Source organism: Ochotona curzoniae, unplaced genomic scaffold (assembly GCF_017591425.1).
Source record: "Ochotona curzoniae isolate NIBS_2020 unplaced genomic scaffold, NIBS_Ocur_1.0 contig_3819, whole genome shotgun sequence".
Classification (NCBI taxonomy): domain Eukaryota; kingdom Metazoa; phylum Chordata; class Mammalia; order Lagomorpha; family Ochotonidae; genus Ochotona; species Ochotona curzoniae.
The window spans coordinates 12,045,275-12,072,429 of record NW_024466004.1 but is presented as its reverse complement, the minus strand read 5'-3'; the positions used below and the strand labels follow the sequence as shown (position 1 = coordinate 12,072,429).

Genomic DNA, 27,155 nt, shown 5'->3' with positions numbered 1-27,155 from the left:
ACTGCTGTTCCAGAACACTTCAAATATTAAAAGCATATGCCCCAATAATTGGGACATCACAACAGGCATACAGACACCAATGGATACACTGAAAAAAATTATCTTTGGTGTGTATCACCTAACCCCCTCAGTTCATAAATAGAAGTTACAAAATTATTCAGCAAGAATTTCATGGTGGAAGGCATTCCCATTTCCTCCCTAAACTTCCTTTTAATTTGGGTCTAATTCTTCATAGCTCCCCGAGTCTAATAAGTATAGTCTGAGAGCTTAGTTCCTGCAGTTTTTCTCCAGCTTTTATTATGGTCATTCATATATACCCAACTCTCTGGAGATAAGGCCTCAGCCATGCTTCCACTCTTTGCATGATGAGATACAACCTCAAGAAGGTAGGGTAAGGCTCCTTCTACACGAGGCAGTCTAATAAACCTAAAATGAGTTGTTATCAAATTAGGACCTTAACTAAAATGCCAGCTAATTTAGTGACTTTCAATTAGTGACAGAAAAATGTCACCATGATACACAACTGTGGAGGAACCCTGCTGACTAACAAATAAGCAAAAGTTAAGGGGGTCAACTTTTAAAAATTTGAACATAAAAGTCTAAATGCTAGGGTAAATAATTAAGGATAATATTCTAACTGTGCCCTTTCTTTGTTTTTACATTACCCTATATATGTCAGTCAACTCAAATAGAGCCCTCAGAACACCTCTCCCTCTCTCTTGCACCGTGTGCCCACATCCCACACCAGCGAAAGTTCAGTTCCAAAGATTCTGTAACACAAGAGGTCCCAGAAGGATTCTTCCAAGTGTCTTTGTTTCCATGAGGTTGTTTCAAAGCCTTGCCTTGAATCAACACATGGTCACGATTCAGAAAAGGAAGCAATGTAAAAGAGGCTATCACTGAAGCCAGATGATGTTTGATGAGAAAGAAATGCCTAAGAGTCATCCATATCCATATAAAAAGCCATGAAACCTCTACAAAACAAAACCATTTCCAAGGCTGATCACCCCTGTCCATACCTCCCCACTACATCTCGGGCTTTCAATTGCCCTGTCAGGGTTTGTTATTCCCAACAATGGCTTCCTAATATTCTTTTTACCTTGGTTTCACCTATGTAGAAGTAAGTCTGAGGATTAACTGTAAGCAGACAACTAATTTGTCACAACCCTACCCACAGGCCCCACAAGGCATGATTCTGGGACCCGTTTCAGAGATCAATCCCAGTCTTCCTCATGATGGGTCTATCACAAACAGTCACTATTTGCTGATAACATGGAGCTAAGCTACATGAGCACTTAACCCAGTACCATATTTGTGCAGTTACAAGATCAACATCTGCTCAGAGGACAGAAAATAAGACTATACTTAAGGTGTGGCCATGTATACAGAAATGACACAGATTGCAAGTGACATAGGTCTATATATCTTCATTCATGTGCTGAGCAATGAAGAAGTTTCTGTCTTATACAAGAAGGACTCCTTATTCTCCCCCCACCTCATCTATCATCAGGCAGTAAAGAATTGTGTGTCCCCAGGGGACAGGGAGCGTCTTGATACAATTCACAAGTGAAGCTTCTCTTTGAGTTTTTAATACTCACGTTTCATTGTCAACGATTCATTAATTTAGATCCATTGGTTGGACTTAATGATGCATTCTAAATGGAGAAAAATAACAGTAGTCACAATACTGCCTTGGATCAAAAAAGGACATATATTTCTTTTATGTGTATGCCCGACTGGAGATAGTGGAAGACATAGTGGAAAGTACACAAACTGACACTGCTACATAAAACTAAACCATTATTTTTCATTGAATCAACATTGGAAGCTACATCATTAGCTTTATGTTCTGTTAACAAAAAATAGAAACAAAGCTTACCAATTACGCCATGGCATGCCATTGGTTATAAGATACATTTCAACTTAGAAATGACAACATTTTAAGGAAATTTCTATCTTAAATTTTATTAACTATGGTTTTAAAAGTCATATTCAATTCTTGTTAGTCATGGATATATGATTAGTCTTAGGATTTTTTAAGGAAATAGCTCATAATGAGTCTGTTGGACAAATAGTCTTTAATTAACCTGGTAATATTGGCAATTCTAGTGTCTTAGAAGACAGATCACCAAATCAAGAGCTGTAAATATGTGGACACTCCAAGACAATAAAAGCATGGTTTACTGGAAACAGTCTTGATCATAAGGAATGTAAAGATTTTTCTGACATTGGTCCTAGCTGTGCTTTGGTTCTTGATGAGCCCAGTAAACGTATTCAGCTCTCAATTTCCTCACTTGTAAAGTGAGTGAGTTGGATTAAATCTCTCTTCTACTGTATCTTGTTTCCCAACTTTCCCATTCTATGAATCCATAATCCCTGATTTCATGAGGTCCTGACACCACAAGAAAACCTGAAATACACTCTCTGTAGAAGGTCCCTCCAAAGGGTTTATTCTGTTGATCTTCAGTTTCAGGGAGCAGTACTCCCATTTACAGCATGAAGAAAGGGGAGCCATTTTGCTAACAAACCCTGAGATCTGATCTACAATCCCATATGAGCAATGTGAAGACTGCAGTGTTGAGACTAAAAGGCAGGGCTTACCTCTGCTACCCTTGATTTCCCCTTCAGTGACAACATCCTCATCTTCAAAGCATCTCTTATCTAAAAAGCAGTAACAATGAGAAACATACTGCAGATGTCAGAGGAAATAACAGAATCCCAAGGCTTTCTCTGGCAGCCCGCGACCTTAAGACTTCACTCCAACAGGAACAACTAATGGCTTAGTCTAGCCTGGCAAATAATGAGATTTGGATGGTATTTGAGGTGCGGTTATAACTAGATTTGGAATTATGACTAAAATTGTGGCCACGGTTTTCATTCTTTTCATCAGCACACACACACAAAGCCTGCTGCTGACTTGACAAGAGAGGATGGTTCTCTCCTTGCAGAGGATGCCCTGAGCCACTATCACAGGCAACTCCCTGGCCTTCAGTCCCCATCAAAGAAGCTTCACACTCCAACTTCCCTCAACCACACGGAAATCATTTTCACCAAGTAAAGAAATTAAAAATACCTTGTGATCCATAACGGTTCCAAAAAGTAAGATGAAGAAACCCTGTGGCAAACATCATAGAATCATTGAAAGATAGCTTTAAAATAACACTCAAGATATTGTTTAAATATTAAAATCCCTGGATATTCTAATAAAGTTTGTGGACATTAGAAGCCAGTTTCTACTGAAATATATAAATATGCATTAAAGAGTATTTCTTCACACTCTGTCTCCACCCTTGGAAGACTGCCCTCATGGACTGGTACTAAGTATCACTGACACCTACTGAATGGCTACAGTTGCAGGAAGAACTTCCTTAATGTTATTGGGGTTTCTTCACATTCATCTCTAATATAAAGGTCATAGTTTTTACAGGAACATAGAACATGGACACTTGTAATTCAAAATCACAATCATGGAAGGTGTCTTAAGAAAATCAGCTTATATGCTTTCAGTTGAGGTTAAGTCAATGAATAGGCAGGGACATTGAGCTGGCGGAAGAACATTCTATATAAAAGAGAAAGTAGCAGTGCTGAGACTGGGATGATCCCTTTTTTTAATTCAAGGATGTGTGTGTGTGTGTGTGTGTGTGTGTGTGTGTGTGTGTGTGAAGAAACACTAACCAGATGACAAAAATTATGTGTGAGTCACATGGAAAACGTGCTAAGAAAAGAGTATTGTACATAACTAAAAAGGCTTATTTTTCATTAGAAAAAAAGAAACCAAATGATCTGAAAATGAAATACATAACTGAACTTTCCCAGGTTGAAGGAAGTTACAAAAAAATAAAAGTGGATGAAATCATAAGTCATCAAAGTAACTTTCACAGGAGGAACGGAGTCCAAGAGCTTTTGGTTTCAAGAAAAAAGGAAAAAAAAACTTCAAGGTTTCTGTGTGAGCAACGCATAGGAGGAGTTAAGTAAATTTGTTCCATTGTTATTAAAGACTTATGTGTAGATGCATAATGGATCTGACTTGGCATTTTTTAAAGTCTGCTTTATATTTTGCAGTTTGTTTTTAAATAGGGCAAGGTGGCATGTTAATAAGAAAAACTGACTGATTTTACAAGTGGTTTTATTCACAATGACTGCAGCAGACATTAAAATTTTCCTCTGCAAGGAACAATCATATAAGTATGTTGAGTTTTGTGGGCTGCACAGCCTATTGCTGCAACTATTTATATTTGCCATTGAAGTTCAAACAAAGTCATATGAAAACATGTAAATAAATGAATATAGCTGTGTTCCAATAAAACCCTATTTACAAAAACAAGCAGCAGGCAGTCATTTGCCAGTTCTTGCCACAGGGAATTTCAAGGGGAAAGGTATGAGAGCTGTTATTTAATAGCCAAAGTATCAAGAGCCATATTTTCACACTATAGAAAACAGCCATATCACTGAGTTTAGAAACACTAGAGAAAGCGTAACAATTGTGTTTGTTTTGACACTACAGCTTGAATGTTGTCTAACACACACTTGAACTAAGGTTAGTTCTCTGTAAATGAGGGTTAAGTTCTTAAGGCCTTAAAGCTTTAGGAGGTATACAAGACCCTTAGTTAGAAGAGAAGGAGATTCCCATCCCATGAACCAGATGATCTAGGTAAACAAATGCCATAGTCAAATACCTCTAGGCCCCCAAGACATGGAAGAAAATAAATGCAATATGCTGTGTTCTGCAAATTTAAATCATAAGCATTTTTGTCATCTAGCCAAAACAGCACACACAAAACATTTCCCTTTTGGAACTCACCTGGAAAGCATTGAGTAGGACAAATATTATATGGAATATCATAGAAGTGCCCTCTATGAGAGTGGCTATTCCGAAACCCCAAGTCAGTCCCAGCAATGGGGTGAGAATGGCAACATTCTTGCTGATCCTTATAATTATGGCTACATCTTGAGACTTGGAACTACCAATAGAGGGTCTCTGAGTGTTGAAAGCCACCATCAAAACCACAATAAGATTGACAGCCACAATGACCAAGGCTGGGATGGCAAATGCAAAAAGGGCTTTGGTATTGTCCCAATTAAGCCAGCAGGCTTCCTGACGTACATAGCCCTTTTCTGGCTCTGTGATTGCAACTGTGGTGACAGCAATGACCAGTGGACACCCATAACCAATTGTAAAGCCAATGGCCATCATGCGAGACTTCATCATTCTCCGGAAGATGACCAGCATTCCATAAATGATGAGCAGTGCTTTGAAGAGCATCCAGAAAAAAAGAGAGAGGTAGAAAAAGTGACAGAAAAATGTCACTGCAACACACAAGTTGTAGTCCTGATTCTTTCTGTTAAAGGTAGAGCCTACAATGAACCACACATTAGCAGTGAGCAGTGACACTGCTATGTTCACGATGCATACATGACGCATGTATGAGATCTCAGTCACAACCACCCGGGCCCAAACAATAACTTCAATGATCAAACAAAGAACCAAACTGAGGATTGAGATGCTGAGTCCAATGCAGGTGATGTAGTCCAAAACTTTGTCAGTCACAGATCTGGGAGACATCAGAATGGAAAAAGACATCACTGCATTGGTGTAGTTACAGCGGCATTTCACTTTGTTGGTGATATCCAAAGTGGTTTCACACACTTTCTCATCCCACTGCCTTCTGCTGGTATGCCAACCAACACACTGAGCCCTGGCACTCCGGGATTTATTGATCTTTTCAAAGGTGAGGAGGATTTCTTTCAATCTTTCTGGTAGAACCACTGAAAGGACCAGACCATTTACGGGCCTGGAAAGACTCACATTTTGCAAGTGAGCTTCTTTCAGAACAGCCCCTAGGGTTGGGAAAGCTACGCTAATGGCTTGAGATGCAGTTGGCGATAGCTTCCTTATCTCTTGCTGGGGAATTTCTACCATTCCAAATATATCGTCTGTTACATTGTTCACGCTCATGGAGAAGTTCCAATTTTTCTCTGAGGTATTGTGGCTGATGTGAAAGCTTTTTGTCTGGATGAAGGGTTCATTCACAAGACTCTCAGACTCATTGTGAAGGCGGAGCTGTCCAGCAAATGTGTTCACTGACCGCAGCAGTTCTGAGCTGGCCTTCACGTCAGGAATGAAGGCCCAGTTGGAAATAGCGTCTGTGCCCAAGATGTGGTTAGCCATTTCACTGTAACTCTGCGATGGTGAAAGGTGGAGGTTATACTAAGGCTTAATACATGGATGGCAAAAATGATTTTTAAATTCAGTCACTTATTTCCCTTTAAATTCCCTTTGTATTAGAATCCCACATTAGTGAAACTGCACAGTGGGAAAAGTAAAAAAGAAAACAAAGCAACTAAAGTTTTCCTGCTCTTTTATTGCACGCAGGGCAGAATTTCCAAACTGTGATATATAGAACCCAAATTATCACTAGGAATAAATGATGCTGATGTAAGGGGGTAGGGAGAGGTTATGTAGTCATTTAAGTTTGAGAAATAATCTCCTATTTCTCCCTTCATATAAAGAGTTCAAAAATTCATTAGCTCCTGGAATTTTAAGGTCTGAAAAATCCTGCTTAACTTTGATAAATCCAGAACTTCCTATAACTTTTGTGCTCTTCATCTACCTCCTAAAAATGTCATTTCTAAACAGCTGTATTTCCATCGTTGTAATACAATGACTCTTTAACTGACACCTCCTTACACTTCTTAGCTTCTACTGACCATTGTTTCAATTTTTTTTAACACGTTGTTTTATTTGAAAGGCAGAGAGACCAAGACAATGAAAGAAAGATCTTTCCTACACTCCCAAAATGTTTACAATACCCCGATCTGGGTGAGGAACCTGTATTTCAGTCCAAGCGTCCCACATAGGTGGCAGGAATTCACATACTTGAGCCAACATCTGTTGCTTTCAAGTTTGCACATTACCAGGAAGTTGGAATCCCAAGGAGAGCTGGGACTCAGACCATGCATTGCAATACAGAATGTGGGCATTCCAAATGGTTCCTTAACATTTGTATTCTGTATTTACTCACACTCTTCTTTGCCATAAATTTTTTTAGATTCTCTATATAAGTTATAAAAAAATCATAAATACTAATAACTCTTAATCAATGTAGGTAGAATAAATGTATTGGACTATCACAGCATACTCCAAAATTATGTATTATTAGTATGTCAATTAAAATAAAAATAAAGAAGTAAAAAAGAGATTTTCATTAATATTTCTTAGAACAGTTAATGTCTACAGAATATAATTTTAGAAACACAGCAACAGAGTCAGTTTTATTCCTAAAACTCAATTTAGGTATAAGAATTTTCTCCCTATATTATATAGGGAAATTTTGATTTTGGAGAAAATCAATTCCAGGGCTGAAAAATTTATCACTCTAGTGTCTGGAGACATGATTGTAATTAGGTTTTTTTTTTAACTATTATTAGGGGATGATTAATCCAAAAACTCTGCAAGTAATTTTGTTGCTTCTGAGTGCAAATATGAGTAAATATGCCTGACATTCTTCCTATGATAGTTTCTACTCCTCTGTAACCTCTAGGCACTGTTAGGATGCTATAAGAAGCAAGTCAGTAATCGATCTCTGCGTCCTTATCCATATCTGAGGGCTGATGAATCTTCCTTGTGGAATAGCCAACGGAAATTCTACACATTGAATGGGAAAAACTGAATTATTTTAGAAAAAAAAAAAAGGAAAGTCATGGAATCTGGCTCCAAAAATAAAATGATTCTTATTCATCCTCACCTCTTTTAGGAGCCTTTATTCTTATTTTCTAAGTTAGCCTAAACAAATTTTAAAAATCATTGTCAGATATCTACTATAATATATTTAAAATAACAGATTTGTTTCATCTATCTTCTTACGAGTTTTTATATCTTGATCTGGACAATTAAGTGTCCTTGGCTCCAGTATTCTGGTGCACCAGCAGATGAAGCTTTTGCCTATGATTCCGGCATACAGTTTAGAGTCCCATTGCTGTCCCAGTTGCTCCATCCCATCCAATCCCCTTATGACAGCTAGGCAAAGTAGCACATTGTGACCTAAGTGTATGAACTCCTAACATGCACACGAGAGACCAAGAAAAAGCTCGTGATTTCTGGCTTTGGCCAGTAAGCCAGGCTTATTCATGATCATTGCTATGTGATTTTTTAAAACGTTTTTTTAAAAAACAATTTATTGAAAGTCAGATTTGCAGAGAGAAGGAGTCAGAGAGAAAGATCTTCCACCTGTTGGTTCACTCCCCAAGTGGCCAAAGAGCTGAGCCTGTCCAAAGCCTGGAGCTAGGAGCTTCTTCCAGGTCTCCCAGGTGGGTGCAGGGTCCCAAGGCTTTGGGCCTTCCTCCACTGCTTTCCCAGGCCACAGGCAGGGAGCTGGATGGGAAGTAGAGCAGCTGGGACATGAACTGGTGCCCTCATGGGATCCCAGTGCATGCAAGACCAGGACTTTAATCACTAGGCTACGACATAAGGCCCGTTGTGTGATATATTTTAAATAATGTAAAAAGAAAAAAAAAAATAATGCTCTAACCTCTTGAAAACTTCTATAAGTTAGAATGTGCTTTTTTTGAAAAATTGAAGCAAAATACTTGCTATTGTTACAGTTGTAGTTTTACCCTATAATGTACATCTATAACTGCAAAATGCAAAATATTCAGAAAAACATTGCTAATTTTTAATTAAATTAACAAATACCTTCATTTTCTCTTGAGTAACATTGTCAGACAACTTTGTAGAAATATTTTTTAACAATTCCACTATAAATGCAATATTTCCAGATGTGGTTTCTGATGATTTCACAGCATCAATTATGCAGGCATAATCAAGAGGGCAGTTCTTACGGATTCCCTGATCCACACTTTCAATAGGAGCTGGAGCTTGAAACTCACGAATGTCCAGAGGTATCACGGATGCTGCCATGGAAAGGCGCGATGCAGCATCTAAATCCTGCTGAAAAAATATGTTGCTTCATTCACATATGCTTCAGCAGCTAGTATGTCAGATCAAAGAGTAAAAGATAAAACCATCCACACAGGGAAAATAGATAGAGAACCAAGTGTGTAACCTACGACATAAAGAGAGTAAGTAATGTGGGGCCACAAATAGGCAGGAGTTCCAGCAAAACGCCCACTTGGATTGTAAGGTAGATCTTTCATTCTGATTTTCTTTCAGAAAAGTGATTTCCACCAGGATGCTATCCCAATCAATTCTCTGCAGACATGTGGGGAACAGGGTGTGGATTCTAAGGGTCACAGGTCTTACACACTGGCAGATTGAGTGCTAAAGAAATTGTGACTTTGAAATTCAGATTTCAATAATTAAGAAGTTCTATCAGCATTTACAAGTATTTTTACCTAAAATCCTCACAATGTGACTTTGGATAAGGAAGAGCAATAATTTATTCTCACCAATTTACTTGTGATTCTACCATTGTTGCAAAAACTTCTTCATGATTATCTATGGTAAGTGACATAGACACCATCTGCAATTCTTTTATATAACCACCAAAAAATTAGAAAATACAGAAATGCATGTATTTTCTAATAAGATATAAAAGAAAGAAGAAAGAAGTAGTTGCAGTATGCATTGCATTTCTGTTCCTTCTGGACCACGTGTTTCTCCATTTACAGTAAATGATTGAAGGTATAAAAAAATTTCAAAATTGATTTAGTATTAGAATCAATTATTTAATTAGCACAAGGCATGCAATCCACTTTTAGAGCTAAAATTTGAACAACTAACCAGCCTTTTGCATTACAGTATAAATGAGTTCCCCAGTTTATTTGCTTTGAGAAATAATTCTAAGAGGGAGAAAGAAAAAGTTAAGAGATGGGAGAGAGACAGGACAGTTTGGGTATGGAAGGTAGACTAAGAGACCTATGCATCCCAGTCCATGGCTTTTTCTAAGACAGGGTCTGATAGTAATATCAAAATGCCTCTATCACCTCCTGAGGTAGTGATTTCTATCCCCAATAATATGTAAGATGCATCACCTGAAAGAGTGTTTCCAAGGAAAGACTTGTACATGTTTCTGTTAATTTTTTCCACTTTTTTTGATGACATGTAAATCCTATTTCTCCACGAAAGTGTTTAGCACAGGGCTGGCTGCAGTTGGAAGGAGTAATGCAAGATCCATGACACTTCTCTAAAATGGACAAAAGAAAAAACAACAAGCCAAATTAGCCTTTCTATTCTTTGATGATATTTAATCCATTCTAGAGAGTGTGGATGGCTTCATGGAGGAGGTGACATTGAACTGTGTCCTCAGCAATGAGAAACACCTGCCGGGCAGATTATGAAGCTGACAGAAATTCAGTGATTAGCACAGTAAGCCATTCATATAGGCTAGTTCAGAGCACCTGAGAGGAAAGGGACAAGAAATACAAGAGGGAAGAAATGTTGGGAAATAAGCCATGAATGATCTTTAATGCCAAGCTAACATAGGAGTTACAAGAAAATGTGAATGATTTCGTTTTTGAAAGCTAACTGACAACAGCATATAGCAGGAGACACTAAAATTTGAAGGACTACATAAATGGAGTTGCCATATTAAAAAAAGAAATAGGAAACCCAACAAAACTTGAAATTTTTTTCAGGTACAATGGATTCTCATTATTCACAGAAGCATTGTTCTATAAAATCTTCATAAGTGAATACTGAACCATTGCTTCTAGGGAAACATAAGATTAAGTTCCTTCATGCTTCTGCTCACGAAATTTTTATCAGTTGACAATGCAACCTTGTTTTTATGTGTTTTTCCACTTTAAAAAAGTCTTTGTTTAACGTGTGTTCTTGGTCCACTGAACTCACAGTCAGCAGCATAGTTTGTACCTAAACAAAGTTTATCTAACTCAAGGGCTTTCTCCACAAGCTATTCATAGGCTACTTTGGCCTTCTTTGGATTAGGAACCCTAGGCAACAAGTCAGAATCATGGCCAGGAGCCATATAAAATAGCAAAACCACCAACAGAAGTCACCCCCACACACAACATGGCAACACATAAAAAGGGAAAGGATACATCTTTACAGACTAGGAGCTGGAATGAGAAGGCAGAGCATCAATCACAGCTGGTCAACCACAGTGGGTGTCATATGTATTCTGCAATACATTTTTTTGTTGTTGTTTTGCGTATGTCTGTGAAAAACCGCAAAACTACTGTGAATATTGATATAGGGGTCACAAGCTAATTCCAGTAAGTAGAAAGATTAGCAAATAACACAATTCTAATTAATATGGACCATCTGCAAATGTTCAATTACATAAGAGGCTTTTTGTTTTACCAATGCAATATTATTCATCATTGACTGAAATATCTTTTATATCACTTTAGAATTCAGATCAATACTTTTGTTTGACATGTGCATGAACTCTAGACCGAGAACAAGTATCTTCAGCTTCACAAAAATAGATTTCTTTATCAGCTACTCAACTCAGCCTTTGTGGCTTGAAAGCAGTAAAAAATAACAATGTGTAAATAACGACTCTCCAATAACTGTTAATGATGTCTCCTTTTTCTCTTATTAAGTCCATATCTATACAAAAATATGTTTGCTACCAAAAATATATACATGGCCATGATTGAGCAGAACAGTTAGCCTTAATTGAAACAGTAACCACATGAATTTAACATCATTATTTCTTTCTGGGTTTGTCTCACTTCTCAAATAAGACTAGCCTCACCCCATGCATCATGTTTCGCTTTAGTAGACCTTTCAGCAACAGAGTAGTATGTATTTAAGCACCTTGAAAGGACCTTTGATAAAGCAATATATGAATCTTGTCCTCTTTATTCTGCTTTCTGTGAGATCATGTCCTTCAGTAGATTTCCCCTTTGGGTTTTAAAACTGACACTTGTTTACTATTAAAGTAAGTATAATAATACTCAACAGTTTCTATGCCATGAATGATGATATAATTGTAAGGAAATCTACCAGTACAGGTTAAAATAGAAAACGTATTAGAGATTGTTATTCAGTTGGAAAGTCATGAACTGAAGACACTATTGTGACATCAATGCTCATACTTTACTCTAGCCTGTCTCCCAATGGATGAAGATTGTTCTACAGGCACATACCTTGTATCCTTGCAGGCTTGTGTTTCCTTTCAGTGCTTTGCAATTTATCTCCATTCTGAAATACATAAATTTCCAAAGGTGATCTTTACTATAGCACTTTCGAGGTTGCATACAAAAATGAAAATAACATGCATTCAACACTTGGAAGAAAAGGCCAACAGATCCACATGTTGGAGAAGCAAGAACTAACTCATAGAGGAAAACTTGCTGAGAACAGAAAGGCTGTGCTGTTCTCTCATGAGGGCTGGAACACTGACAGTGGTCACTTGGATTCTGAAGGCCAAGTTAATGGATTGGGTATATCTTTTGGAAAGTTTAAATAGCCATGGAGAATATAAATATGGAACTTATGTGTAGGTAAGTTGTTTTCTGCCTGTATTAACTACAAGCATGAAATGGAGCTAATATGGGGCACCAGGTACTATATATGTTTTTATTTATTATTTTTAACATATATAACATGACTGAATTTCTTAGTCTGCATGATATTTATATTTTAAGAGGGAAAAACTAGCAGATATTAGTAGTGTTCATTAAGTTACAATAGTAGAATCTGAAATCTTTATACCCACAAAGAACTACAAATATTACCTTTTTAAAAAAATTCCATGCTACAATAAGGAAAATAAGACTTAAAAAACAAACTATGTACTAGTGAAAACAAAGATCAAGATCAAAAGCTAAATTGCTTTTCTACCCAACTAATGCATTCTCCTTTCTGCCTTTCTAAATTATCTATGGCTTACAAAGGAATAATCCTAATATAATATAGCTCCTCGGATAAGCCTTGGCCACCCCTCCACTTTGCTTTGCTTTCTTTTTTATAAAATTATCACTAAAACTAAAGTTACTAATTTTATCCCCAAAACTAGTCATTTGGAAATAATCAATTGTTTCCAGAAATCTAGCCGCCTAGAACTGAGGGGTTTCTCTTGGAACCACTTAAGCTGGTGGTCCCACACTTACTTTTATGTGAGTCTTGGATTTATGGTGGGAACATTCTGCGGCCAGAAACAATACTAAACAGTAAAGGAAAGCCACCTGGGCCTTCATTTTCATACATTAGTATCTTCACCTGCAATACAAACAGAAAGTGTATCCAACTGAAGGTGATAACTTCACACAACACAATATTTAGCAGGCTAAAAAAATCACTCAGAAAATCCCTTGGGTGCTCTGAAATAGTCACAGAAAAAAAAATAATCTGACCTAGACAAACACATAAATATCCATTGCCAGGCAAGATAAAGTGTGAAAATCAAAAAAGGCTAGTTCTCAATTGTTGAATTTTTTACAACAGAGAAAAAGGAATAATGGAAGTACCAGGAAAGGTGTATGCTCACTGAAGCATCATTCCTAGTAGTTAGTTCATAACTTTCTTTAAAGGTAACATTTACTGACTTTTATGGAAGTTTGGGGGCTGTGAATTGCTCGCGAATAGGGGTATAGGATGAATGGAAGGGGGAACCACAGAGGGAATATGTTACAGATGAGGAAGGACTCCTGAGGGACTTGCACAAATCAGGTTGCTGTACTTGTAGGTAAAGAAGGGGGATGAAACTGGACGGTTTGGAGTAGGGAAGGTAGAAGACCTTTCTGGGTCACCAATGTAGCTCCCCAAATGGGAGACATGAGCTGGGCTAGTTAGCATTAACCACCAGCCACTAACTACACAAGAGGGCTGGGGGTCTGCCTGCAGAGCAACATCACACTACCTGCCAATGAGTGTCAGAACAGGGGATGGGTCACGTTAGGCTGGGCCATGTCACTAACAGGTCTGGAGGCAGATTCTGTGAGTTCATCCTGTAGAACTGTAATACTCACTGGTTTACTCAAGATCTGGGGGTGGTGATGACCCAAGCTAGGCATGACCATGGAACTCACAGTCATGGGAACTGGGTTTGGAATGGGCCTGGCTGGTCCAGGCTGCAGCACCCACAGGCATACCCACAGATTGAGTGTGCAGTGCACCAGGCCACAACAGCCATCCGCACATTTAAAGGCTGAGATTAAGGATGAGAGGGTGGACTATGCAGAATACAAGCCTAGCCCTGCTGGTATGAGTGAGATTTAGGTCTGGGAGTGCAACTGGAAGGGGAACATGGGAAACATGGGCGAGGTGTGGGCCAGGCCAGGCCAGGCAAGGATTCTCCACTTGTTAGCAGGTATGTGAGTTGGCTCCACAGGTGAACTGGGCAGGGCTACACCAAACAACAGCACACTGGCATGCACAAGAGCCAGGATGGGGTGTGAGCCATGCCAGGCTAGGCTATCACACCCACCAGTTTGCCTGAATACCAGAGATGGGGCAGCCTGGGTAGGACTAGGCTGCAGCACTCACCAGTGAGAGTTGAGACTGGGGGCAGGCTGGACCAGGCCAGGCTGCAGCATCCAGTGGTAAGGGCCAAAATGGAGGAAGGGGATTAGGCCATGCCAGACTGGGTTGGAGCAACCACCAGCACACGCAAGATCTGTAGCTGAGAGCAAGTCTAATAGGGGAACTAAGGGGACACCTCTGTTGGGCTGTAGTTCCCTTGCTGAGTGTGAGAGCCAAAAATGGGAGTGGACCTGGTTGAACATGGCTACAACATCCCTCAACATGTATGTGGACTGGATCTGGACCTGTGTCAGACTGGGCTAGGCTCAAGAACTTGCTTGTACTTGTGAGTCTGAGTGAGTGTGGGAAAGGCTGGGCTGGTTCGCAGCACCTGCTGATCCACATGAGAGCTGGGTCTGGGGGTGGGCTAAGCGAAGCTGGGCCATAGCACTCACAGGAGAGAGAAAGAATGGATGTGGGCCAGTCAAGCAAGGCTGAAGTACCTGCCAGTTAATGTTGGGACTTGAGGTGGGCAAAATTAAGCTGACCAAATACCCACCGGTGTGTGCGCAACTGAGAGCTGGTCTGAAAGGGGAACTTAGGGAAGTCCCCTATAGAGGTGCAGCCTCAGCTGGTGAGTGTGAGAACTGAGGCTAGGGGAAATCCAGGCCAGGCTGGATTATAGTACCCATTAGCATGCATGTGAATCAGGTCTGGGGCAGGCTGGGTTGGGCCAGTCTGCAACACCTGCTGGCAGGTATAAAAATCAGGAAAGGGTGTGGGCCAGGTCTGGTTGAGACACAACACCCATCAGTTCACATTAGGCCAAGACTGGGGGACTGGCTGGTCTAGCTAGGCTATAGCTCCACCCCCAGCATGAGCTGGGATTGGGGCAGGCCAGGTAGAACCAGGCTACATCATCAGCCAGTGAATATTGAGGCAAGATGGGCCATGCCAAATGGGGCTGCAGCACCATAAGAACATGCAGGACCCAAGGCTGGAGTCTGTACCCCCGCACACACACACACACACACACACACACATGCACATGCTGAATCACCGCTCCCACTGGGGAGCATAAGAACCAGAACTGGGGGCAATCTGGGCTGGGCAGGCCAGGCTAGGACAGACCACTGCATCCACTGGCACATGCAATAGTCAGGATAAGTGCTAACAGGCTCAGTTTTGCCACAGCATCTGCTGCCAGGACAGGGAACAAGTCCTATTAGACCAGGAAGCAGTATCCCCTGGAAAGCACAAGATTCGGAACTGGGAGTGGACCTAGTAGAGAAGCTGTGGGCACTCCTCTGCTGGACTGCAGCTCCAACTGGTGGGCCTGAGAGCCAGGACTGGGGACAAACCAGACTGGAAAAGGCGTCAGCACACATGTGTATTAGGTCATGGGTTGGGGTGGGCTGAGTTAAGCTGCAACACCCATACAAGAGCCCACCTGAGATGTGACATGGACCAGAATAGTCCGTTGTACATACTAGCACAGGAACAGGGTCTTGAGGCATGCCCAGTGGGGGTCATTGGCGGTCATCCCAACTAAGCTGTAGTTCCCACTGGGGTGCATAAGGGCCAGGTCTGAGCAGGCTGGGTTGGGCTGGGCCGCAACATGCAAAGCTTTGCATAGGACATGGATTTGGGGATGGAACTGACCAGACTGCTACAAGCAGCAGTGTAAGTATAGTTGGATGCTGATGATGGACTAAACCAGACCCTATACTGGCTGGCACATGCAAGAGTCAAGTCTGGAGTAATCCCAGGAGAAATTTATTGGGGCACTCGCTAACTAGACTGCTGGACTCAAAACTCAAGTCACAGGAAAGATCATAGGATTTTTGATCCAGCCTTGGAATGCAAATGTAGGGATTGGGCCTCCTCGATTGCTGATGCCTATGTGGCAGATGGCATTCCCTGGGTGCATATGGGGGACAGGATAGGCAGCTCATTTAGGCCTGCAGAGGATAACTAGTGCCATGGAAGAAGATGGAGGACAGAACAGTTTGAACAACTTTCTGGCTGAGCTTTGGCAGCATGGGTCTAGGTGAGCGCTGTCAGCCAATGGACTTTGGAAGGATTTTAGTAACCTTGGAGCAACAAAATCAACAGTGTCTCAGATACTGCAAAACTGTTGAATACCCTCAGAACATTCTTCTCTACATCAGGGTTTCCAGGCGGATATCCCTGATCCCTAGGTTCTGATGTAGTGCCCCCTCCTCCTCCTTCAACACTCCTTTCCTCTAGATACAGGAGAAAAGGGAAGAAAGGGAAAATTGGAGGCTTTTGTCCCACCCACCTTAACAGCATCCTCAACCTCTCCCCAGTGGATGCCAGTAGTACATCCCCCTTCACAGTTCTGACAGCCAAAACATTTTCACACTTTGCCACATGTTTTCAGGAGGAGAAAATATCCCCTAGTTAAGAATCACAGCCCTGCAGTAAATCTCTGACCATTCATTGGGAAAATCTCTAACAGTTAAGAATTCCCATATCTCTAGGCAAACAGAGGCAAGTAACTCAAACTAAAATTAAATAAACAATTGTCTGTTACCAAAACAAACACAAAGATCCCCTCCGAAGTATGGAGAAAACACCAAACAAAATGAAAGTGTCAACAGATAACTCTCTTTTTTTTACCATAGGCATCCATCTTGCTTTTTGCTCTTGGTGGTTTCATTTTTGAAGGCCAAATCCCAAACACAGAATTGTGACAGTAACTGAAAGTCACTGACATCATTTAACAATCATCATCATTAATGTCATGTAGGGTGGTGGCAACTCAAAACTCTCATCACTAACAGACTTCCTTAAAATTGTTTCTTTAAAGCGCAAATAGGGCAAACTCAAATTTTGTCTTTGTAAAACAAACAAACATATTGCATTCCTATAGTTTTAATCATGGTGAATATTTTTAGCATTTACTTTATGAGTGAAATTCACACCATTTCATAAGATTCTTATTTATACTCATTGCCTATATTGCTGTTGGACCATGGTCTTTCTACTTTTTACATGTTGAACTCTTTATTTAGTAGAACATCAAGCCTCTGATAATAATATAAATTTAAAATGTTACCTCGGGTGTGGTGCAGTGTCCTAACGACAAAAGTCCTCACCTTGCATGGGTGGGAATCCCCTATGAGCACCAGTTCTAAACCGGGTGGCCTCAGCTCCCTTCCAGTTCCCTGCTTGTGGCCTAGGAAAGCAGTCGAGGACATCCCTGCACCCACTTGGGAGACCGGGGGAAAGCTCCTGGCTCCTGGCTTTGGATCGGCGCAGTTCTGGTCATTGCAGCCGCTTGGGGAGTGAATCATCAGACAGAAGATCTTTCTTTCTGTCTCTCCTACTATCTGCATGTCTGCCGCCTTTCCAATAAAAATAAATAAATCTAATAATAATAACAAAAATAAATAAACAAAATGTTACCTCAAACATTTTTCAGAAAAAGAAATGGAGACAAAGAAAGAGAGGGAGGAAAGGAGAGAGATAAAAAAAGAGAGTAAGAAGAAAGTATCATCTTAGAATTCTATCTAAGGGGACAGCGTGTAGCAGGGGATGAAGCCACTGCCTGCAATGCCAGAAGCCCATGTAGGTGCTCATTCACACCCTGGCTGTTCCACTTTAGTTCCCGTTGCCTGAAAAATGTCTTGGGAAGAGCATCAAAAAATGGACCTGTTTAGGGCCGTGCACATATGGGACACCTGGATTTAGCCTGCCCCAGCCATGGCTGTCAAGACCATCTGGAGAGTAAACCAGTAGAAAGACAATCTCTCTCCCTCTTTCTCTCTCTCTCTTTCTCCTTCTCTCTCTCTGTCTGTAGCTATTATTTTCAAATAAATATATCTTAAAAAAAGAATTGCAGCTATCAATTATATTAAATCAATCTTCTATATTAAACAAGCATATTTTTAACAAGGCACATATGATAAAACTGTGAAAACATCATAATATTAAAGTTAGAAGGAGTAAGATTTTCATCCTGTCTTTACTGTTGATCAACTACCCATCCCTTATGAAGCCCATTTTCTCATCCATTTCATAAAATGGAAGAGATCATTCATCCCACTGACAAATACTTACCAAGAGCCTCTCTTACTTACCAGAAACTCTACCCACTGCTTGCATCACAATAAATAAATAAATAAAATAGTCTTCCAATTCCATAAAGAAGAACCATGTAGGAAGCTAGACAAGTCAAAGCAACAGTGAAAAAAGAAATCAGCTATGTATTACAGTTGGAGAATAAGGCCAGAGACCAGCCCCTAGCAAATATAAATTCCCTTAGGATCTTAATGGAGATGAACTAGCTAACCTGTATAAGTACAAGAGGCAATCTGTGGCCAGAGAGCAGATGAACCTCACTGCCCTGGCTTTAGACCCCTCTTGGGTAGAGTCCAGCCTAACATGGACTCCATAGATCCAGATAGCCAACGCCTCTGGGAGGGCTTCCTGAATAGTCTTTGAATTTGAACTCTAACAAACGGACATATTTTGACTTACTTCCTGATCTTGTAAAACAAGTCTGATCATGGGAAAGGGAACAAGGAAGAATGACAGATGAAGTATAGTAATGGATTTACATAGATGTTGAGATTATGTGAATGGAATTCGTGATCTTACAGTGTGGTGGAAAGTTCTCATTTATCCAGTAATGTAGTGAGTGGGCACACTTAGCAATTTGCAATATCAATATTATTTAATATGTATTTTTAATTTCTCACCACCAAAAGAGATAGAAGAACCAATATAAATTGTCCTGAAACTATCCATTTGTTTCGCTTACACATCTATATAAACATGGCTTTCAAAATGTTTTACTGTCACACAGTAAAGTGCAGTCCATGCATTCAAAAGAATCTACATGGGAATCTATATATAATACTGGACACATACAACATTTATATTTGTAAATGTTAATTAACATATCCATTCTTCCTGCCTAGTAGCAGGACACTCTGACATTGAATATTTTTATATCATATGACCCTCTCTCTCTGCTATTTGATATTCTCTCAGGGATTGCCCACCATTGAATTTACAAATTTCTAATAAACCTAAAAGTTGAAAGACATAGAAACTGTAAGATTCCTTTTCATTCAGAGATTGAAACTTGCTCATTTCTCTTACTTAAGTGATCACTTTGAGCTTTTTTGTTGTTGTTGTTACAATTTACTGAAATCTCACCACTGTGGTAAATATATGTGGAGAAAAGATACCTACCTTTAGGACCAAATAAATGACTGAGCTGTGGATAAACCCACTTATTGTCCACCCAGCACACATGGTTTTAAATGTACCATCAAATTGGCAAAGATGAGTTAAACCAACATTTATAAATAACACCATTATCTGAACCTTCAGGAGGGTCACTTTTACTGTCCATAATTTTCAGCATAGGAGTTTTGCTTAAATCTAACCTCACTAGAAGAAAATATGGTTTTTGGAACATTGATGTGTGATGTGATGTGAGATGATTTATGGTCTTCAAAAGTATCTCTCCAACCAGTGCTATGACCTCAAAGTCCACATAGTTCCTAAAAATGGTCAAAGGAACCAATAAGCAGGGCATTTTCATCAGTATGCTCTTTTTAGAATGTGAAATAATGACACACTTTATATGTTCATATAAGCTAGGAAAGTGTTTTGGTAAAAATAACTACGTAACGCAACGTCATGAGCATGATCATTGGAAACACAAATTTTCAACTGGACACAGTTGGCTAGGAGGACTTGGTTAAGGACTCTGATCGTCCATGCTATTAAAGTCTTGTATATGTAACCTACATAATATTTGGTATTACAATTATAGAGTTAAGTTGCCCTCGGTTACTACAGATGTTGAGAGAGAATGTTCAAACCCATTGCTCAATAGGTATCAAAGCATTCTTATTTGCAGTTCAATTGCCAGGGTAGGGTGAATAAACATTTCCAATTTACATTGTTTCCCTTAGCACCAGAAAGAGTAGAATGGCATGCAACATCCACCCACCACCATCAGAATTCAGAGTGCTTTTCCGAATGGAAAATGAGAATGTAAAGACTCTGGGAGTTATGAATTTAAAAAGAAGCAATATCACTGTACTTCATAATCAGTGGCTAGTGTTTTACTGAAAAAGATAGAGGAAACCATTTGCCATTGACAACGACTAATTAAAAGGAATTTTTTGTGCATTCCAAATACTTTCAAAAATACAAAATATCTATTATAACATCTACATGTATAGATTTTATCACAGAAGAATGAGGAAAAGCATGAATAAAAAATACAAATAGTAAATTAAATGTGACAAGAAGGGTGCCCGTCTTCATTTTTAACAAGATGATAAGTAGCAATTCCAGCCTTATGAAAGGAAGCCAGGCTCCCTGCTCCTGTGTAACAATGAGAGAGAGAAAGAAATAGAGCATTTGCTGTCCACAGAGGTTTAAAGGAAAATGAGGTTTTCCCCAGAGGGAATATGTCTAAAAATCTGCAACCCCAGCAGATTGGCAGTAATTAATCCCTCCTACACACACTGTCTAAGTTGTAATCACAGTGCAGTAACAGAAAACAAGATTTTTTGCTTTTAGTCCAAGAGTCTGAGAAACATTAGGCCACACATAGTACAGTAAATCAAAACATCAGGTTGCCATTAGTGAGGGGGTAAATACATCAAGTTTCTCTACCCTCAGTACAGAGCCATACAACAGTGCACAGCAAACATCTGATGGATCAGTGAATGGAAGAATTATCCCTGCAGAGTGATGCCAGTGTCTGAAATTTTTGCTCTAAAATCATGACTTTTTAAATCTTAGAGTGGTATGTCATCATATTTGTAAATCTCAGTAATTCGGAAACCTCGATGTTTGAGGAGCAATGCATCCTAGTGCCAGGCTTACGGTGAACCCCTGTGCTGTACTCTCTGGAGGAGGTGTATGTAAAAAAGGATTCTACAGCCACATCTAGGTCGAGCAAGAAATAGTGTTATGATAGCTCAATGATGTCTGAGCACACATGAGTGATATGAAAATGAATGAGTCTCTTTCAACACATTTTCCCCTGATCAGATCCGGAAGAACCAGGCTGTTCTTGAACATCTCCTACTTACTGCATCTTCCTCATCCCTAGAACTGGATTTCAGAGTGAGTAGGAATACAAAATTACAATTCCCTTGCCTGCATCCTGAAGCTTATTATGATATGTTAGATGGCCTACTAGGAGATGACTCACACAGACTGAAGACTCCCTACTCGTCTAAACATGCCAAGCCAAGGCCGGCATCAGGAGTTCCAAAGAAAACAAAAAAACAGGTCAGCCTGGGAACTCTAGGTGTAGTCAGGTAGGCAGTGATGCATCAGAATGTGTGATCTTCCAAAACTCTCCATGAAAAATGAATATGTTTCCCCAGTGCTCTCCACCAAACTGCACCAAATGTTGCAAGGAAGAGCCTGTTCTCCATCGCTTGTTAACCTAGTCATTCATCAGTTCTCCTTGGTCAATTCCATTGTCTGATGTGAATGACCAATTCAGAAAGGTCAACTGGAGGGCAAGAAACTAAAGCTAGGTGACATCCATATCAGGGTATGTGTGTCTGTTGTTCCCCAAAGGCCAAGACCATAAGTCTATGTTCTATGTATCCTTCAAGGGTAATCAGAACTCTGATTATAACATCAGATGCCTAAATAATATTTCAGACCCAAACTTTCCGAGCCTCACCACTAGAATCTATGCAGACGCTGATTGCCCCTTGCCATGAGATGTTTCATACACAGTTTGGAGGCAAAGTAAAGTTTAAAAGATCTAACAGAAGTAGAAACTCTTCATCTTTAACAATTTTACATGGTTTAGACAGTTTCCATTCAGTCTCTTTGTTGCTCAGCATCTTTTCTAAGAACTGATGTCTAGATTCAGGTTCTGAGAGGTCTCATGAATCACGTAATCTCAGAGTTAGCTGGCAAGCATCTCATCGCTATCTTGACACGTAATTTTAAAGAAATTGACAGATTTGGAAATTTTTCTTTTCTATGTAGAATGTCACTGGAATGCAGCCACTCAGGGAGCAAACAGCACCACAATTTTAAGTTCTCACAACCACCCTCAGTCTGAGAAACACAGATCAGGTAGCCTACTATCAGGCACCAAAAAAAGGAAAGATGCTTTACAGAAAGGTTTTAGCAAGAACTCAAGTCTTTACTCCAAGTCGCTCTCCATACAGCTTTGTCAGCCTCACTAGAAGATATGATGAAAGAAGGCTGTTTTTGTTTTAAACATTCAGCTTTCCATTCAGTCTAAAGGGAAGGAACTGAAATGCGTCCTGCAAGAAGGCCCTACAGGTCCAATAATTCTAACTGGCCAAAAGCTGTTTTCATTTTCCTATCCTAGAAGCAAGCAATTACAGCCTGACTAATGACACTTTAAAGAAAAGCGAGTGTAGGAGAGACAGGAAATACTCCAAGTTTGAAGTAGCCAGTTTCTAAATAATACAAGGAAAGTTCCTAAGGAATTAAACATTCCAGAAAGTCCTGTCATAAATCAGACATTTCCCCAAGCCCTCTCCTGGAATATGTGCACAAACCTTTTTTCAGTAGGAGAGGGGTGTTGGCAGGAAATATACTCACAGCATCCAGAAGCAGAGCTAGCAACCCTGAGGTGAAGAATCACCCAGCAGGAGGGTCAGCGCTGAGCTCCCCACCATAGTGCCCCACCATCACGAGTGAGGCACCTCCCTCATTGCCCCCGTCAGTGGCCGTGATCCATCATCTCCAGTTTTTGAAAAGAAGGCTCCAGTGAGAACCCACTGGCTCTTGGGAGAAGCCAGTCTGAGAACTGCAAAGCTGCCCACGGTTTCATGGCTTGTGCAAGTCTGTGATTCATTCCACAATGGGTCCGGCATGCATGCCTAAGAGAAATTACAGGTTTCTCTTGTCTGAGGCAAATCCATTAAATGAGTCACTTGTTTGTCCTTCAAATCTATGTGAGACAATCACAGGATACTGTGCTGAATCTACTACACTGGCAGAGTTAGAACAAGGGTGATTAAGGTTGTGCCACTGTCATTGATGATGTTCAAAGGCTATTATGTATATTTTCATTTGTTTGCCTGTCTCATACTGAACTTGATGGCAACAAAATTTTCTGGTTTAATTATATACTGATTTGGAACAGGATTTTATTAAGCTTCTACATGACTGGTTGATTCATATACAGAAGACACCATTTCAATGTCAAATAATCTGACTTTGGATTGGTAGCCAGCTTGGATTGTTCCATTCACCACCAAGTAGTCCCACACATGTTAAATCCTGATATCTTTGTCCCAGAAGGAGATAATGTAAAATCATTTTTGAATATTACCTGGAAAATTGTTTATCCTGTGGAGAAAACAGTGAAACAGGGTTTATAGCAACAACAGTCAGGGGTGATGTTGTGGAAGTGGGTTGGTTCCACTTAGGTTGCTGGTTAAGAACTGGGTCATTTAAGAATTGAGAAAGCCAGTATCAAGTAATTGTGTAATCAAAAGACTTTATTGAACTCATTACTGAACATATTCTTGCTCTGTACTATGGGAATACAAAAATGAGTAACAGAAATGAGTAATGAGGTTAAGTAACAACAGCAGCAGTAACCTGTTTCTGACAGGTTACAGTCTTATTTAGAAAAATAAAATAGAAGTACACAAAAAGACCAAAAGCACAAAAGCCACTTAACACAACAAGTCCTACTTTAAAATAAATGGGACAGGTGGTCAATACTGGACCAAACAGATGGGGAGAATCAGCTTTTTGATTGTATCAATCCAAGGTACCATCTCAGAGAACACAGAAGATGCAGCAGAGCTTGGGCACAGTGTAGAGTAAGGCAAGGAACATGATGCAGACTCTGCCTTAGCAAAAACTAGTCTGAGTATCATGGAAACAACAGTAAACTCAACAGGCATTGCTAACACTCTTAATATGAACATATCAAAACAAATGCTGAAAGCTATTCACAGTACTCAAAACACTGAATCCACCAAGGTACCCATAATCAATTGAATATAGAAAACATGTTAGGTACACATACACACTGAAATAATATTCAGCCATAAGGAAGAGTAAAATCCTGTTATTAACAGCACAATGTAACTGAAGGACATCACATAAAATAAATAAGCCAGAAGCAGAAAGACAAATACCTCATGTTCTTCTTTATACGTGTGAGCTAAAAATAAAAAAAAATCAATATGAACAGAGAATGTTGATTGGTAATGGCTTAAAGATATGAGAGGCATAAAATGAGTGTGATTAAAAAATGAGAAAGCTGGGTATAGTTCATTAATTCTGACAAACATGACATCATAATAGGAGAACTCGGATCAGGAGTACATGAGAACCTTTTGTTACTACCTCACAGGGCATGTTTTGTAAATTAAAAAAAAAAATTTAATGCAATGCTAAAAGTCACAAATAGAATGTTGAACTGTTTGATTTAGAAGTCAATGCACTATTTATTGTGAGGGGAACTTGTGCAAAGGACTATAACCATTATTTATTTGTGTTCTATGTATGGGTGTCCATTTACAGGCACTCAAATTAAAAATGTGACAATTTCATGAGAAATCATCAGCCAAGACCTATTCTGATACTTCACCAACATTTAATCTTCATAACAACCAACATTTAATCTTTATAACAACCCTACGAGGTAGGATATATTATTCTGAATTTATAGATAAGAAAATAAAAGACTAAGAATCACCATATACTAAATGTTCTATCAATAAATCTGCTTTGTGCAGTTTTAGTATCCATTTCTCTCAGCATCACCTGACCAAGTCACTTCCTGGGGGAAGTATGATCACGGCACCCAATCAGGGTCAGCCATAACCATCCTAATCCAAACATGCGTTGGTGTCTTCCAGCATGGTCCCTCGTGGGTTTTCATCTGCAAGAAAGCTGGCACAGCTTCTTCATGGGACTCTCAAATAACTCCAGAGACTCCACTGCATCCATGGGCCTTTCTTGGTTAACGAGCAGCGTAAGATAGAGTATCTTGCCTCACTTTATTTCAGAGAATGAATTTGCCAGAGTAGAGAGTGATTTCATCCAAGATGTGACTGCCCAATGCACCATCTAAGCAAAAGGCCAGTGCCTCCTTCTCATCTGTAAATTGAAGCAGCATTTTCTCAAGTTTTCCAGGCTTTGACTCTTATGATTGTTGGGCTTAGTGAGCTTCCATTCTTGTTGCCATACACTGACTCAGGATAGTTGACAATTATTTTGCTGTTGTTTCTGAGTCTCTAAGCAAAGCCTGTTTCCTATTCCACTCTACTCTTGGAGAGAGTTTATGGATATATTTTTAAATAACGAATCAGAATCACTTAATTCACTCTCTGACTTCACTGAAGAAGAATGCTACTACTGTCCCATGATGAGCAAAGCCACTTAAAACATGTCTCCAGGATGGTGCATTTTTTCTACCTGCTCCTGATTGATCTCTTTCATATGTTCTTGTTTTCTCCAACCAAGCAAGTAACAATTCTAAGTATTAAAAAAAACTAACAAAAATAATAAAGTAAAAAGGTAACATCTTTATGACATATCACTTAACAAGATCTATCCTAATACTTATATTTAGTCATTTAATCTAAACAAAAACACTTTGAGGTAGGATCTATTATTTTCAATGTATAAATGAGAATTCAAATGACTTTCATACTAAATGTTCTACACATAAATTTGCTTTAGACACTGTTAGCACCAATTTCTCCCAGGGCCACTTAACCAAGTCACTTTCTTAGGGAAGCATGAGTGGGACACTAAATGTGTTCTCAAAAGACAGAGGGAGGAAGGAGATAGGAAAGGTACGCAGGAGGGAGAAAGGCTGAGACAACTCATACAAAATGAGCTTCACTTTCCCATTTGTAATGTCATGTCACTGAAAACTGCTTTCTTGGTAACAGAGTTAAGAAATATATATTGCCAGTTGGTCTTCGTCCTCCCAGTTCTCTACTGCTGCAGATACCCGTGCCCTTGCAATATAAAGGGACTTTTCGTTTTTTCCCTTCAAGGGTTACTACCTATTGTAATGATACCTATTAGGTGACACCTGTTTTGAATATTGAATTTGCTTACATAAAAAAGTAAATGAAATGAGTGGTTCAGCACTTGAAATATGATAGTTGCTTCCCCTCCTGAGCTTCAAAATATATATATGATGTTGGTGAGGGTTGATCTTACAATCTCAGTGTAAACAGAACACGTCTCAGTGGCTACTTGAAGAGAAAGTCTATGTGGACAGAAAGTCTAGGCCCAGGAGCCAGCAGACTCAGGTTACTTGTCTCTTGTTAAACCCTTGATTAGAGGTGACTCACAGCCCCAGGTTTCCATCTGCTTAGCTTAAAATTGGCATCTTTTTGGTCTAAAAGCTCTATACTTTTCACTTGGCTTGTGACCAAAGAAGTCGCATCTAAGCTAGACTAACCATTTAATCATTTTAAGCATGAAGGAGTGCAACATACTGGAAGTTGGATTGCTTTTGCAACAGAACCCATCATGAACTACTTATGGTCAACCCCACTGCTGCTGACTGTTCATGAGGACACCTCTCTCAGCAACTCACAGAACCCAGCAGGTGGCATGCCAGGGTATCTTTACCAAGATGAGCCAGACCACACTTCCCCAGGATAAATGTAACCCAAGTGCCAGGTAATGGAGGCAGTAACAGAAATCCTTCTGTGCCCCACTTTGTTCTTGTGTTCCTTTATGGATGTTCAATGGGATGTATACAATTTACATTGGATGG

General features: G+C 39.7%; 1 protein-coding gene across 1 annotated transcript; it reads right to left on the bottom strand.

Moving 5' to 3' along the window:
- Positions 1-1,607: 1,607 nt before the first annotated feature.
- Positions 1,608-13,131, bottom strand: ADGRF4 (adhesion G protein-coupled receptor F4). The gene is made up of 8 exons (XM_040982990.1): positions 13,039-13,131; positions 12,073-12,127; positions 9,991-10,142; positions 8,693-8,944; positions 4,802-6,181; positions 3,074-3,115; positions 2,602-2,661; positions 1,608-1,655 (listed from the first exon to the last, which is right to left on the bottom strand). Exons 1-8 carry the CDS (start codon positions 13,129-13,131, stop codon positions 1,608-1,610), a joined length of 2,082 nt encoding a protein of 693 aa, XP_040838924.1.
- Between the last annotated feature and the right edge of the window lie 14,024 nt (positions 13,132-27,155).